Source organism: Culex pipiens, chromosome 2 (assembly GCF_016801865.2).
Source record: "Culex pipiens pallens isolate TS chromosome 2, TS_CPP_V2, whole genome shotgun sequence".
Classification (NCBI taxonomy): Eukaryota; Metazoa; Arthropoda; class Insecta; order Diptera; family Culicidae; genus Culex; species Culex pipiens.
In genome coordinates this window covers 217,678,359-217,691,697 of record NC_068938.1, presented here as the reverse complement: position 1 = coordinate 217,691,697, position 13,339 = coordinate 217,678,359, and the positions used below count along the sequence as shown (strand labels likewise).

At 37.5% G+C, this 13,339-nt stretch overlaps 3 protein-coding genes across 3 annotated transcripts; 2 read left to right on the top strand and 1 right to left on the bottom strand.

The window, feature by feature from the left end:
• Positions 1–1,130: 1,130 nt before the first annotated feature.
• LOC120432560 (peroxisome biogenesis factor 2-like) lies at positions 1,131–2,316 on the bottom strand. Its single transcript, XM_039597788.2, has 4 exons — positions 2,184–2,316; positions 2,048–2,125; positions 1,356–1,988; positions 1,131–1,301 (listed from the first exon to the last, which is right to left on the bottom strand). The coding sequence occupies exons 1-4, from the start codon at positions 2,214–2,216 to the stop codon at positions 1,218–1,220; spliced, it is 828 nt and encodes a 275-aa protein (XP_039453722.1). The 5' UTR covers positions 2,217–2,316; the 3' UTR covers positions 1,131–1,217.
• Positions 2,317–3,185: 869 nt separating this feature from the next.
• Positions 3,186–4,719, top strand: LOC120432573 (26S proteasome regulatory subunit 6B). Its single transcript, XM_039597799.2, has 3 exons — positions 3,186–3,251; positions 3,314–3,407; positions 3,475–4,719. The coding sequence occupies exons 2-3, from the start codon at positions 3,333–3,335 to the stop codon at positions 4,627–4,629; spliced, it is 1,230 nt and encodes a 409-aa protein (XP_039453733.1). The 5' UTR covers positions 3,186–3,251; positions 3,314–3,332; the 3' UTR covers positions 4,630–4,719.
• Positions 4,720–9,468: 4,749 nt separating this feature from the next.
• On the top strand, positions 9,469–10,570 carry LOC120432555 (protein transport protein Sec61 subunit gamma). Its single transcript, XM_039597784.2, has 2 exons — positions 9,469–9,634; positions 10,004–10,570. Exon 2 carries the CDS (start codon positions 10,006–10,008, stop codon positions 10,210–10,212), a length of 207 nt encoding a protein of 68 aa, XP_039453718.1. The 5' UTR covers positions 9,469–9,634; positions 10,004–10,005; the 3' UTR covers positions 10,213–10,570.
• The last annotated feature ends 2,769 nt before the right edge of the window (positions 10,571–13,339 follow it).

The window sequence follows — 13,339 nt, the reverse complement described above, 5'->3', positions numbered from 1 at the left end:
AGTTTTTAGTTTTTAGTTTTTAGTTTTTAGTTTTTAGTTTTTAGTTTTTAGTTTTTAGTTTTTAGTTTTTAGTTTTTAGTTTTTAGTTTTTAGTTTTTAGTTTTTAGTTTTTAGTTTTTAGTTTTTAGTTTTTAGTTTTTAGTTTTTAGTTTTTAGTTTTTAGTTTTTATTTTTTAGTAGCATCATCTGTTGTTTAAGTTTTTAGTAGCATCATCAATGTTTTACGAAATTAAAAAAAAACATCTTTTGTTGTAGAGGTGAGAATGTTGTAAAATCTGGTATCATTTTTTTGTATAATTTTTGGAAAAAATCAAAACAAATTCAAATAAAATTTCAAATTCATGAATAGACGCAAAATTTTCAATCAAAAATGACTTCAATCTTTTTTTATAAAGTGCACCGATTTAATAACATAAGCATTTTAAGGTGTTTTTTTTTTTGGGAAAAATATTCCATTTTTTGCAATTTAAAAATGTTTCACGAAGAAAAAACACTCACGCCTCGACTCACGCTAAAAAGATTCTCGAAAAAAAAAACATAATAATAGCATAGTAAATTTCTTACAATTATTTTTTCTTTGATGGTCGAAGATTTTGGAAAAAAAAATTAGACTTAAATTTTTAACTCGCGATATTTTGAAAACTTTTGTGAAATTTTGCACTCTTCATAATAAAATTAATTACGAAATTGTAGAATCGAGAATAACCTTTTGAAAGGGCTAAAAACACTTATTTTCCGAAACGTAAATTTTGAAATTATTATGTTTTTTTTTCAAAAGCAGAAAAGTTAAACGGTACCTATTTGGTAATTTGGAAAATTTAGAATATTGCTATTTTGCAAATTCAAATTAACTGAATTCATTCTATAATATTAAGTAAACTATTGTACAAATAAGAAAAAAAAATTAAGCAATATTGAATACGCAAAAACGAAGAAAGTTTTTAAAAATAGGTTTAACGCCTAGTTGTATTAAATAATAATAACAACTAATAAACATGAATACATAAGAAAATTAAAAACGAGGTGTTTTTTTTTTCATTACAGGAACAAAGCAAATAATAGGGTTTTCAGCATTAAATTTGTTTTATTTTCTTGAATGCAGAACTTTGAGCAGAAAAAAAAACAAAAAATCAACCAGCTTAATAAAACATAACTCTTTTATTTGAAATCCCAATCACCGTTTTGTACCAATTGAATCAAGAATAAACGAATTCTTCTCAACCTGCAACAACTCGTTCAAAAACGCCACTTTTAAAGTCACAAACATTGCACTGGAACCCAGAATCGGCCAGTAAATTTCCCTGTAAAATTTAAAATCGTAAAAACAAATTCAAAAATATTAAAAAATTTCTCACCTTCAAGCAATAATAGCAAAACACGTGCCCACAACCCATGTGATGCGGCAACGTGACCCTTTCATTACAGTAAACGCACTTGCTGTCCACGCCTAGCACAATCCGCTGCACTTCCTGTGGCCGCACCTCCAACCGTAACAGGTTCCGCAGCCTTCGCTTCAGCGCATGATAGTTCACAATGGGAATGGTAAACCCGAGCAGTTCCATGAAACCGGCCCAAATCAGCTCCCGGGTCATGTACGAGTAGCCGATCGTGCGCCGTTTGGCCCCGTCGATTGACCGGTGGTCCAACCGGAGCACGTAATCCACGAGCGACGGTTTGCGGCCGGTTCGGAGGAAGCGGAAAAAGTTGAGGAAATTGAGAAAGGTGAGACAATTCTCGAGCGTGGTGATGAAGCGCTGGAGGACCGTGTAGCCGGTCAACCGGAACTGGGCCAGCTCCTTGAGGTAGGCCAGTGCCACGGTTAGCAAGTAGTGCGCCTTTAGCTTGTCCGGGGTGAGTTGGTCCTTTTCGTACGTTATCGAGAGCATTTGCTGGCCAAAGGTGGCGAACGACTGGCGGATTGAGAAATTCCAGAGGGCGGAACCGGCCAGCAAGTTGATTTCCGGCTGGAACCGGCTGAGGAGACCGGGCTAAAGGAGGAAAAAGGTGGGTATGAAGGGGAAGGCTTGAAATGGTTTGATTTTCTTACCGGCAAGTTCCGGATGACATTGTAAATTTGCTCCTTCAAAATGTTGACAATTTCGTTGTCCAGCTGGATGGAATCAAGCTGAAAAAGTACGGAAATGGAGATAAATCGCTTGAAATGTTAAATTTTTAACACTTACTTGATTAACCCGAGGAACAAAATTCGTCTTCATGTTAAATTTCTTTTAAATTTGGTGGAAAACCTAATTTTTAAATCATTCTGATTTTCACGGTTTCTGTTTTGCTCTGTAAATTCGCGACCAAATTGCTTCGAAAATGCTTCGAATTGATCTGTCAAAGAATTACACACGAAATTCGGTCGGCGATGCCAACGAACTCAAAATTGAGTAACAAACAAGGGATGCCATCCGCTGATGTACAGATTCTGCTAAACAAATTTAGTGCCGCAGATACTTTTTCGGTTACGAAAAAATCAAATATTTTTCAAAAAAGTCATATACCTATCTCAACGTATTTTGTTACGATTTGGTTATTTTACCAGCACACAAAAAAGTTTTGAACTATGGTAAAATTTCGAGAAATTCAAGATTTTTGATAGTGCACAGATAAGCCGAGCTCCTGTGGTCTATTGGTTACAGGTTTCGTTTGATAAACGGAAGGTCGTGGTTTGAAACCCACATGGCTTGGCACCACCTTTCCTCGTACTTTTCACATGTTTCGAGGACCGGTTGTGCTCTGTATATTTGCATCTGCGGAGTGCGCTGGGCCCAACCGCAAAATGTGCTTGGAGGGATAAAAAAAAACTGCTTAGCAAGAGTCCCGGGCTTTTGGGATTTCACTGGGAACACATCCTAAGTAGCGTAATAAAAAAGTGCACTTCAGTTCTAGCGACACATATGGAAAGTACAACAGCACAGAGGAAAGGAAAAATGTTACGGCGTGTGGACAGATCAACACACTTGCTCAACAATAGCGCGTGTGCTTTGTTCCCCAAATGCCCAAGAACAGCAAATTGGCAGCCTCTGCAGATCTAAAAATAGATCAGCAGGTCGACAATAGATCAAATAAATGGTCGCAGTGGACTCATGGCAATCAAACAAAAAAAAAAAAGCACAGAATTTATAGCCACGCTTCTACAGACATTTCAAACGACCATCTTACATCCCTGCTTGTAGCTGTCATCCTCTTGCAAGTCATCTTTCAGTTTTCACGCCACACAACGCCGATTCATATTTCCCGACAAAAAGGTTTGTAATTTCGTGCTATTTTCGCTGAATTTTACTAAAATTTGATTCGTTTTGCATTCAAGAACAAGAACTGAGCAAAAAATGGCCGAGGTACTGAACGTGGACAAGGACGAGACCGAGTTCCGTCCCTCGTCGAAGGACACTCCACTGGATGAGGTGAGTGTTTTGTGTTTCTGCTGGACTCAATTTTGAAAATGGCGTAAACAATCCCCTTTTTCGTTAGGAATCCATGGAGGATCTGTACACCAAGTACAAGAAGTTGCAGAAGATGCTCGAGTTCCTCGAGGTGCAGGAAGAGTACATCAAGGACGAGCAGCGGAACCTGAAGAAGGAATATCTGCACGCCCAGGAGGAGGTCAAACGGATCCAGTCGGTTCCGCTGGTGATCGGTCAGTTCCTGGAGGCCGTCGACCAGAACAACGGAATCGTCGGATCGACCACGGGATCGAACTACTTTGTCCGGATTCTTTCCACGATCGACCGGGAGCTGCTGAAACCTTCGGCCAGTGTGGCCCTGCACAAGCACAGTAATGCCCTCGTCGATGTGCTGCCACCGGAAGCGGACAGCTCAATCTCGATGCTGCAGGCGGACGAAAAACCGGAAGTCCAATACTCGGACATAGGAGGCATGGACATGCAAAAGCAGGAAATCCGCGAAGCCGTCGAACTTCCGCTGACCCACTTTGAGCTGTACAAGCAGATCGGAATCGACCCGCCGCGGGGTGTCCTCATGTACGGTCCGCCCGGATGTGGCAAGACGATGTTGGCCAAGGCCGTTGCCCACCACACGACGGCCGCCTTCATCCGCGTGGTCGGTTCGGAGTTCGTGCAGAAATATCTCGGCGAAGGTCCCCGAATGGTGCGCGACGTGTTCCGTCTGGCCAAGGAGAACTCACCCGCAATCATCTTCATCGACGAAATCGACGCCATCGCCACGAAGCGTTTCGACGCCCAAACCGGTGCCGATCGTGAAGTTCAACGTATCCTGCTCGAGCTGCTTAACCAGATGGACGGATTCGATCAGACCACCAACGTGAAGGTCATCATGGCCACCAACCGTGCCGACACCCTGGATCCGGCCCTGCTCCGACCGGGTCGTCTCGATCGTAAAATTGAATTCCCCCTTCCCGACCGGCGTCAGAAGCGACTGATCTTCTCGACCATCACCGCCAAGATGAACCTCTCGGAGGATGTCGATTTGGAGGATTATGTGGCGAGGCCGGACAAGATTTCCGGTGCGGACATTAACGCCATCTGCCAGGAGGCGGGAATGCACGCGGTGCGCGAGAACCGGTATATCGTGCTGGCCAAGGACTTTGAGAAGGGTTACAAGAATAACATCAAGAAGGACGAAACCGAGCACGAGTTTTACAAATAAGTGGGGAAGATTTTCTTTATGCTTGCGCGTTCTTTTGTGCTGATTAATGTCTATCAATAATAAATACTAAATACAATACTTTAAATAACAGTAACTTGTGCTAATTGTGAGAGAAACTTATCATTTTGGCCTTTTTGGTCGTTTTGGCCATTTTGGCTATTATGGTCGTTTTGGCCATTTTGGTCGTTTTGGTCATTTTGGCTATTTTGGTCATTTTGGCTATTTTGGTCGTTTTGGCCATTTTGGTCGTTTTGGTCATTTTGGCTATTTTGGTCGTTTTGGCCATTTTGGTCGATTTGGTCGTATTGGTCATTTTGGCTATTTTGGTTGTTTTGGCCACTTTGGTCGTTTTGGTCATTTTGGCTATTTTGGTTGTTTTGGTCATTTTGGTCGTTTTGGCCATTTTGGTCGTTTTGGTCGATTTGGTCGTTTTGGTCATTTTGGCTATTATGGTCGTTTTGGCCATTTTGGCTATTTTGGTCATTTTGGCTATTTTGGTCGTTTTGGCCATTTTGGTCGTTTTGGTCATTTTGGCTATTTTGGTCGTTTTGGCCATTTTGGTCGATTTGGTCGTTTTGGTCATTTTGGCTATTTTGGTTGTTTTGGCCATTTTGGTCGATTTGGTCGTTTTGGTCATTTTGGCCATTTTGGTCAATTTGGTCGTTTTGACCATTTTGGTCGATTTGGTCGTTTTGGTCATTTTGGCTATTTTGGTCATTTTGGTCGTTTTGGTCATTTTGGCCATTTTGGTTGTTTTGACCATTTTTGTCGATTTGGTCATTTTGGTCGATTTGGTCATTTTGCTCGTTTTGGCCATTTTGGTCAATTTGGTCGTTTTGGTCATTTTGCCCATTTTGGTCATTTTGCTCGTTTTGGCAATTTTTTTCATTTTGGCCATTTTGGTCAATTTGGTCGTTTTGGTCATTTTGGCTATTTCGGTCGTTTTGGCCATTTTGCTCGTTTTGGCCATTTTGGTCATTTTGGCCGTTTTGGTCGATTTGGTTATTTTGGCCATTTTGCTCTTTTTGGTCATTTTGGTCAATTTGGTCGTTTTGACCATTTTGGTCGATTTGGTCGTTTTGGTCAATTTGGTCATTTTGTTCGTTTTGGTCATTTTGACCTTTTTGGCTATTTTGGCCATTTTTGCTTTTTTGGTCGTTTTGGTCATTTTGGCCATTTTGGTCCATCTTGGCCATTTTGCTCGTTTTGGTCATTTTGGCTATTTTGCTCGTTTTGGCCATTTTGGTCAATTTGGTCGTTTTGGTAATTTTGCCCATTTTGGTCATTTTGCTCGTTTTGGCCATGTTGGCCATTTTGCTCGTTTTGGCCATTTTGGTTGTTTTGACCATTTTTGTCGATTTGGTCATTTTGGTCGATTTGGTCATTTTGCTCGTTTTGGCCATTTTGGTCGATTTGGTCATTTTGGTCGTTTTGGTCATTTTGGCTATTTTGGTCGTTTTGGCCATTTTGGCCAATTTGGTCATTTTGTTCGTTTTGGTCATTTTGGTCGTTTTGGTCATTTTGGCCTTTTTGGCTATTTTGGCCATTTTTGCTTTTTTGGTCGTTTTGGTCATTTTGGCCATTTTGGTTAATTTGGTCGTTTTGGTCGTTTTGGTCATTTTGGCCATTTTGGTTGTTTTGACCATTTTTGTCGATTTGGTCATTTTGGTCGATTTGGTCATTTTGCTCGTTTTGGCCATTTTGGTCAATTTGGTCGTTTTGGTAATTTTGCCCATTTTGGTCATTTTGCTCGTTTTGGCCATGTTGGCCATTTTGCTCGTTTTGGCCATTTTGGTTGTTTTGACCATTTTTGTCGATTTGGTCATTTTGGTCGATTTGGTCATTTTGCTCGTTTTGGCCATTTTGGTCGATTTGGTCATTTTGGTCGTTTTGGTCATTTTGGCTATTTTGGTCGTTTTGGCCATTTTGGCCAATTTGGTCATTTTGTTCGTTTTGGTCATTTTGGTCGTTTTGGTCATTTTGGCCTTTTTGGCTATTTTGGCCATTTTTGCTTTTTTGGTCGTTTTGGTCATTTTGGCCATTTTGGTCAATTTGGTCGTTTTGGTCGTTTTGGCTATTTTGGCCATTTTGGTTGTTTTGACCATTTTTGTCGATTTGGTCATTTTGGTCGATTTGGTCATTTTGCTCGTTTTGGCCATTTTGGTCGATTTGGTCATTTTGGTCGTTTTGGTCATTTTGGCTATTTTGGTCGTTTTGGCCATTTTGGCCAATTTGGTCATTTTGTTCGTTTTGGTCATTTTGGTCGTTTTGGTCATTTTGGCCTTTTTGGCTATTTTGGCCATTTTTGCTTTTTTGGTCGTTTTGGTCATTTTGGCCATTTTGGTCAATTTGGTCGTTTTGGTCGTTTTGGCTATTTTGGCCATTTTTGCTTTTTTGGTCGTTTTGGTCATTTTAGCCATTTTGGTCAATTTGGTCGTTTTGGTCGTTTTGGTCATTTTGGCCATTTTGGTTGTTTTGACCATTTTTGTCGATTTGGTCGATTTGGTCATTTTGCTCGTTTTGGCCATTTTGGTCAATTTGGTCGTTTTGGTAATTTTGCCCATTTTGGTCATTTTGCTCGTTTTGGCCATGTTGGCCATTTTGCTCGTTTTGGCCATGTTGGTCGTTTTGGCCATTTTGGTCATTTTGGCTATTTTGGTCGTTTTGGCCATTTGGTCGATTTGGTCATTTTGGTCGTTTTGGTCATTTTGGTCATTTTGATTGTATTGGTAATTTTTGTAATTTTTTTAATGCTTTCAATTTAATGTATGTATGTATGATCCCCATACCCGCAGGCAACTTGGTCCTGGAACACATGTGAGCGCTAGGTGAACAATTTGATCATCTTTTACTCCGTAATCTGTACACCCACGTGCATAAGTTTTTTTGCACGAATTTTTATGCTACAAATACCGGCGCATAAAATACAATGGTTTCCCTCTTCCCACCCCAAGCGCCGGAAATTTGTAGCGGGTGTAGGGACACTTTGCATAGACGCCCTTGCTCCCATCACGTCACTGAGGGTATGGAGCGACGAGAAATTAATAAGCATGCCCCCTCAGTCGAACCTTCATTAGAGAAGCAGGCAATCCACAACTCACAGTGAACGACCAAGGGAACACCCTACCGCGTATATAGTAAGATTGGCGTGGTTGGTCTTTAGTGAAATGTATGGATGTTAGAGTGGATGGAAGTGTCAATTGAAAATAAAAATGGAAAGCTCTCACCAAATACGAAGAATCTTCGAAACCAGCTCATTTCCGATCGTTTCGCCACATGTCACACGAATCTTGACTTTTCTTTTCTTTTCAATTTAACACTCAAACGCTCGGGTAGTCATTTGACCCTTATTTTTTTTCTTAAAAATCTCATAACTTTTGGTAGAATTGACCAAATTAGATGCTTCCGGTTGCAAAAGATCCAGATTTGTCTATATTTTGAACTGTCAGATGGGGGACAAATATGGTCCACTTTTACCGGAGATATTTCGGATTCCATTGGGGTACCTCGGCCCTCTTATTTGGGGTTTTGGTCAATAGAACAAAAACCATTGCACAGAACAATGCCGGAAATGATGCAAAACTTCAAGGCATAATTCTAATACATCATCTAGCAAAAATAATGTACATGGTAAAGTCCTACGGGGCACCGGAACCGGTTTCATTTGGGCACCAATCGACATCAGCTCAGTAAACCGTTTCCGGTTGGAACCTGTTTCGGTGACCGAAGGTCTTGGCCATGCCATGTATCTATGCAGGATGATGTATTAGAATGATGCCTTGGCGTTTTGCATCATTTCCGGCATTGTTCTGTGCAATGGTTTTTATTTTTTTGACCAAAACCCCAAATAGGAGGGCCGAGGTACCCCAACGGAATCCGGAATATCTCCGGTAAAAGTGGACCATATTTGTCCCCCATCTGACAGTTCAAAATATAGACAAATCTGGATCTTTTGCAACTGGAAGCATCTAATTTGATCAATTCTACCAAAAGTTATGAGATTTTTAAGAAAAAAAATAGGGGTCAAATGACTACCCGAGCGTTTGAGTGTTAATTCCTTATTTTTCAAAAAAAAAATCAGAATATATAAATTTAAAAATTATTTGAAATTGCTATTACAAATTTATTTGAAATGCCCTTACGCATAATTCAATACAAAACATTTCCATGATTACAAAAATACGTTATATTTTGAATGAATTTGTGTTTAAAATAGCCTAAATGTTCACAAATTTATAATTTAGAAAAAAATTAACATTTTTGATTTTTTAACATTTTAGCAATTTTTTTAGATTGACGACCCTTTCTCTCTGTTTTGTTTAAACCAATCACATAACAAAAATAATATTTAGGCTCTTGAACACCAAAACTTCCAAGCTTAAGAAAAAGGGGGAAATTAGGATTTTTGAAACTTTTATTACTCTCCCACACTAATGCAACTAAACGTCGCACTTACCTTTCGCATGCACCTACCTTGCATTCGGCCATTTTGGTTTTGGTGTAGGGATGCCATTTGAACAGTTTCATCTGAGTTTTGCAGACATTGAGCCTGTGGCAGACCTTTATTGAGATGTACAGACATTTGAACGAGAACTGGAAATACATTTGTAAAGATTAAATGTGAAGTTATTTAGCTAAACGTTTAGCTTGAAAATTAGCAATGATTCAATGGTTTGAAAATAAGTCTCTTGAATAATTTTCCATACCTCAATAACCCCAAAAAAATGTGTTTATGACACATGCACAGACTTTTGAAGCACGCCTGTACATACATGTACAAAATCCATTTGACAACCTTGCCCCAACGGGTGACGTTGCTGATCGGCTTTGGACGTGGAGCGATTTTCCTCCACCTCCTTCGGGCATCGCCTCCTCGATTTCATTACATTTTCAACCAGCAGCCAAGTTCGGTCGACGTGCGTCGCAGTTCCCGAGGAAAACGCGAAATTTACCGTGAAATTTGTGCATTTTTGTGTGCTTTCCCGTGCTATTGTCGTTTGTTAAGGTGAGTTTGCTGTGTTTATTAAATAATGTTGCTGGAAATCACCAAAGTTTTCGAATAAAATGCAATTCAAAGTTAATTAAGCTTGATTTAATTACTGGCAGAAAAATGCTTTTTCCGGTCACTTTTCTTAAAATTAATTGTTCAACAATGACTGTTACCATCTAAACACGGTGCAAGTGATTAAAAACTCTTCAATTTCTGTTAGTTAGCTCTAAAAAGTACGGATTAATGTTCCAACTTTCACTGCCACATCTTCAAACGAAAACACTGAGAAAAGTCTTCGCCTTGAAGTCATCCACGTCAACACTAAACCAAGTCATTAGACGAAATCTAAATAGATATTTTCCCTCCTCTCTTTCCAACACACAGTCATGGACCAGATTGCCAAGATCTACGAGCCGGGCCGTTCCTTCGCCAAGGACTCGATCCGGCTGATCAAGCGCTGCACCAAGCCCGACCGGCGCGAGTTCCAGAAGATTGCGATTGCGACCGCGATCGGCTTCTGCATCATGGGATTTATCGGTTTCTTCGTCAAACTGATACACATCCCGATCAACAACATCATCGTCGGATCGTAAGAAGGGCGATCGATGTCCACCCCGGGGGGGAAACCCCGGTTCCAGATGAGAAAGAGAGAGTGTGTGAATTTAACAATCAGAACTGACTTCTAGAGCATGGAGAGAGGTACATTGTGGAAAGAACAGCGATAGAGAGCGATAAATTTCACCTTCTTACATTTATTCACTTGTCGTACACATTAAGAATGATAAAAAAAAAAAACAAACAAAACCCAACTCTTTAGCGTTTAAACCATATTTGATTGTTTGTGTGTGAGCAATGCAGCAGACGCAAACGAAAAGATGAACAGATTTAAATAATTAATTATTTGATTTAACGTACACGAGGAATGATAATATAATTTATTGTTTCATTGTAGTTTCCGATTGGTTATTTTTGACAGTGTAAAATATTGAGAAATCCCTTTAGAATCTTCGTTTCTATTTCTGACCTTTAACAAGTATATCAAAGTAATTTTTGATTTACTGAATACTCATTCCTACTTTATCAAAATTATCTTGGAAACAGAATGAATCGATTTATTGACGCCCCAATTTATTTATTTAATTACTGACAAAATACTTTTTGGGAGACTTACAAAATTCTCGTTCATTTTTAATTTAATTTAAGCAAACAAACTTGGTGATTACTGCACTCGATCGTAATTTGTAGACTCACAATCGAGGTTTTTCGATAGTAAGCTTCCGATCAACCATCGAAAAATTACGATCAAAATTTTAATTTAGAAATCTCAATTTGGAATGAGCAATGCCAATGACCATTGAAATTTGTATTTTAACGTTTTGCACTGCCGTTCTACGCATAATTGTCCCATGTCAGTTTTGGACGATTTTGACTTTATGACATTTTTAAGTTTAGTTTGATGTGTACTTTAAGAAAAACACATAAAATCTGGTACTTTGTTCGGAAACTCATTGAAAACAACACCAAGTCTGTTTGTCCCATCGTTAAACTTCTACGCATAAATGTCCCACCAAGTATTTTTTTACACGGAATCATTAGTTTTACTAACCATTATGTCTTGTTTATCTGTTGTATAGCAACAGAATCACAATTAAGGGTGATAAACTGCTAACTGGGGTGATTAGGGACACATAGGGCGAATAGGAACCCACGGGACTATTATGCGTAGAAACACAGAAATCGGTAGAAAAATTTCAATCGCGTTTTTCTCAGTTGCTTTTTTTTGAACATGGGACAATTATGCGTAGAACGGCAGTGCATATTTTTAAAAAGTATACGGGTAAAATAATGTTAAAGCTAAAAATAAAATTTTGGAATTCAAAAAAACTAAAAATTCTATTTTTAGGGATTCCAAAAAAAAAACCTAATTATTCAAGATTCTGAAGTTCAAAAGTTTAGAAATTAGAATATAATTAGGCCTTTTCAAATATTAACTTTTTGATAACTTATGATTCTAAAAAAAAAATTAGGACTGTGACTGTTTTTTCTTCGCCCCTCACTCGACTTTGGTCAGAGTCGATGGACATAAGCTTCAAAAAATATTTGCAGCGGCCAAAACTTCAAAGATTTTGGACTTTCTTTAATTCAAAAAAATAATTATAAAGAAAATTTTTAAATTGAAAAGTGTAAAAATAAAAATTTGAAAAAAAAGAAACTGAAAACCTAAAAAAATTCAAATGTTCAGAAATTTTAAATGCTACCTTAAAAAAAGCTACCCTAAAACGAAATTTAGAAATTTACAAATGAATAACTTTATTATAAAAGAAAGATATTTTTAAATAAAAAAAAACATTAATTTTAAAAACATGAATATTGCTCTTGACCGTAATATCTCGATTCAAGATCAAGATTTCTCTATACTAGGTAAGTAAGTATATTCCGCAGAAAAAAAAAGAGGTAAGTAAGTATATTCCGCAGGAATCCAAAATTATCAGAGTTTTTTAGATCAAAGATTATTTAAAGAATCAAACAAAATAAAAAAAATCTGTATTTTTGAACTCTAAAAATCCAAAAAATATATGCAGAGATTGAAAAATAAAAAAAAAATATTAAAATTGGAAATAAAAAATTATATAATTTCAAGTTAAAAATTTAAAAATCTAAAAAAACAATTAAAGTAATTTTTTTGAAATTTTAAATTCAATGTTTAGAAAACTGAATTGGTCATAAAATTCTAAAATTAACTAATAAAAAAAGTAGTAACACAATAAATAAAAAGGGAGGATTATTTTATTACGTAACGCATCATTTTGGTTGCAACGTTGGATTTAAAATTTCCAAATCACATTAGAGCATTTTTAGGTTTACATTTGAACTCAGCGACCCATTAACGATTTTTTTTGTTTCCATGATTCAATTATCCGAAGTTATTTATTTTTAAGGATTTCGGATAATCAAGGCTGAACAATATTCAAATTTTAGAATCTTTAGTTTGAAGAAATTTTTAAATTTCTGCTTTAAATTTTTTTAATTCTTTATTTTTTGTTTTTTAAGTTTTTGAGTTCTGCAGTTCTGAAGTTAGTTAGTTTTTTTTATACTTTTGAAAACAAACATCGGACACATCGAGATATCCTCGGTCGTAATTTGTCGATGGCAGATTGAGAAATTTCGATCGTCAAATTACGAGTTATCTTCGACTATTGTTTCGTACAACAATCACTAGAAAAAAATCTGGAATAAAAATTAATCGGTATTTGTAGTTTTCCTGTTTTTAAGCATTCCTGCCACTTATAATCTTAAGCAAAAAAAATCCCTTTTATGCTAGATTAGGTTCTGAAAGGTCTTATTTTCATAGAAAACCTATGGAGCATAGCATAGCAAAGTACTCTAGAATTTTTAGGACATTTTCGGAACTTAACGAAAAAAATATTTTCTGATTTGGTCACTTATGATCACTATTTAAAAAATATCGACAAACTGAAATGATTTTGTTAAAATCAAACGTTTCGAAAACGGTGCACTTTAGGGCTGATTTTTTAAAATGAAAGCTGCAGAAAAAATGTTCCGAGAAGATTATTTCCAAAAAAACACCTTTGAAAAAATCATAACAGCTGCAAAAATTGTATAAAGACTTGTATGAGTGAACCAGTGACACAAAATGGCTTCTTCGGTCAAATGAAAGGCCCCCAAAATCTTGAGCCGAATAGAAAAAAAAAACAAATT

Excerpts from the sequence above, each read along its gene's own strand:
- LOC120432560 (XM_039597788.2), bottom strand. The coding sequence starts at position 2,216 with ATGAAGACGAATTTTGTTCCTCGGGTTAATCAA. Across the intron at positions 1,989-2,047 it reads ATGTCATCCGGAACTTGCCG|CCCGGTCTCCTCAGCCGGTT; the intron begins GTAAGAAAATCA and ends TTCCTCCTTTAG. Across the intron at positions 1,302-1,355 it reads TTTGCTATTATTGCTTGAAG|GGAAATTTACTGGCCGATTC; the intron begins GTGAGAAATTTT and ends TAAATTTTACAG.
- LOC120432555 (XM_039597784.2), top strand. The coding sequence starts at position 10,006 with ATGGACCAGATTGCCAAGATCTACGAGCCGGGCCGTTCCTTCGCCAAG.
- LOC120432573 (XM_039597799.2), top strand. The coding sequence starts at position 3,333 with ATGGCCGAGGTACTGAACGTGGACAAGGACGAGACCGAGTTCCGTCCC. Across the intron at positions 3,408-3,474 it reads AGGACACTCCACTGGATGAG|GAATCCATGGAGGATCTGTA; the intron begins GTGAGTGTTTTG and ends CTTTTTCGTTAG.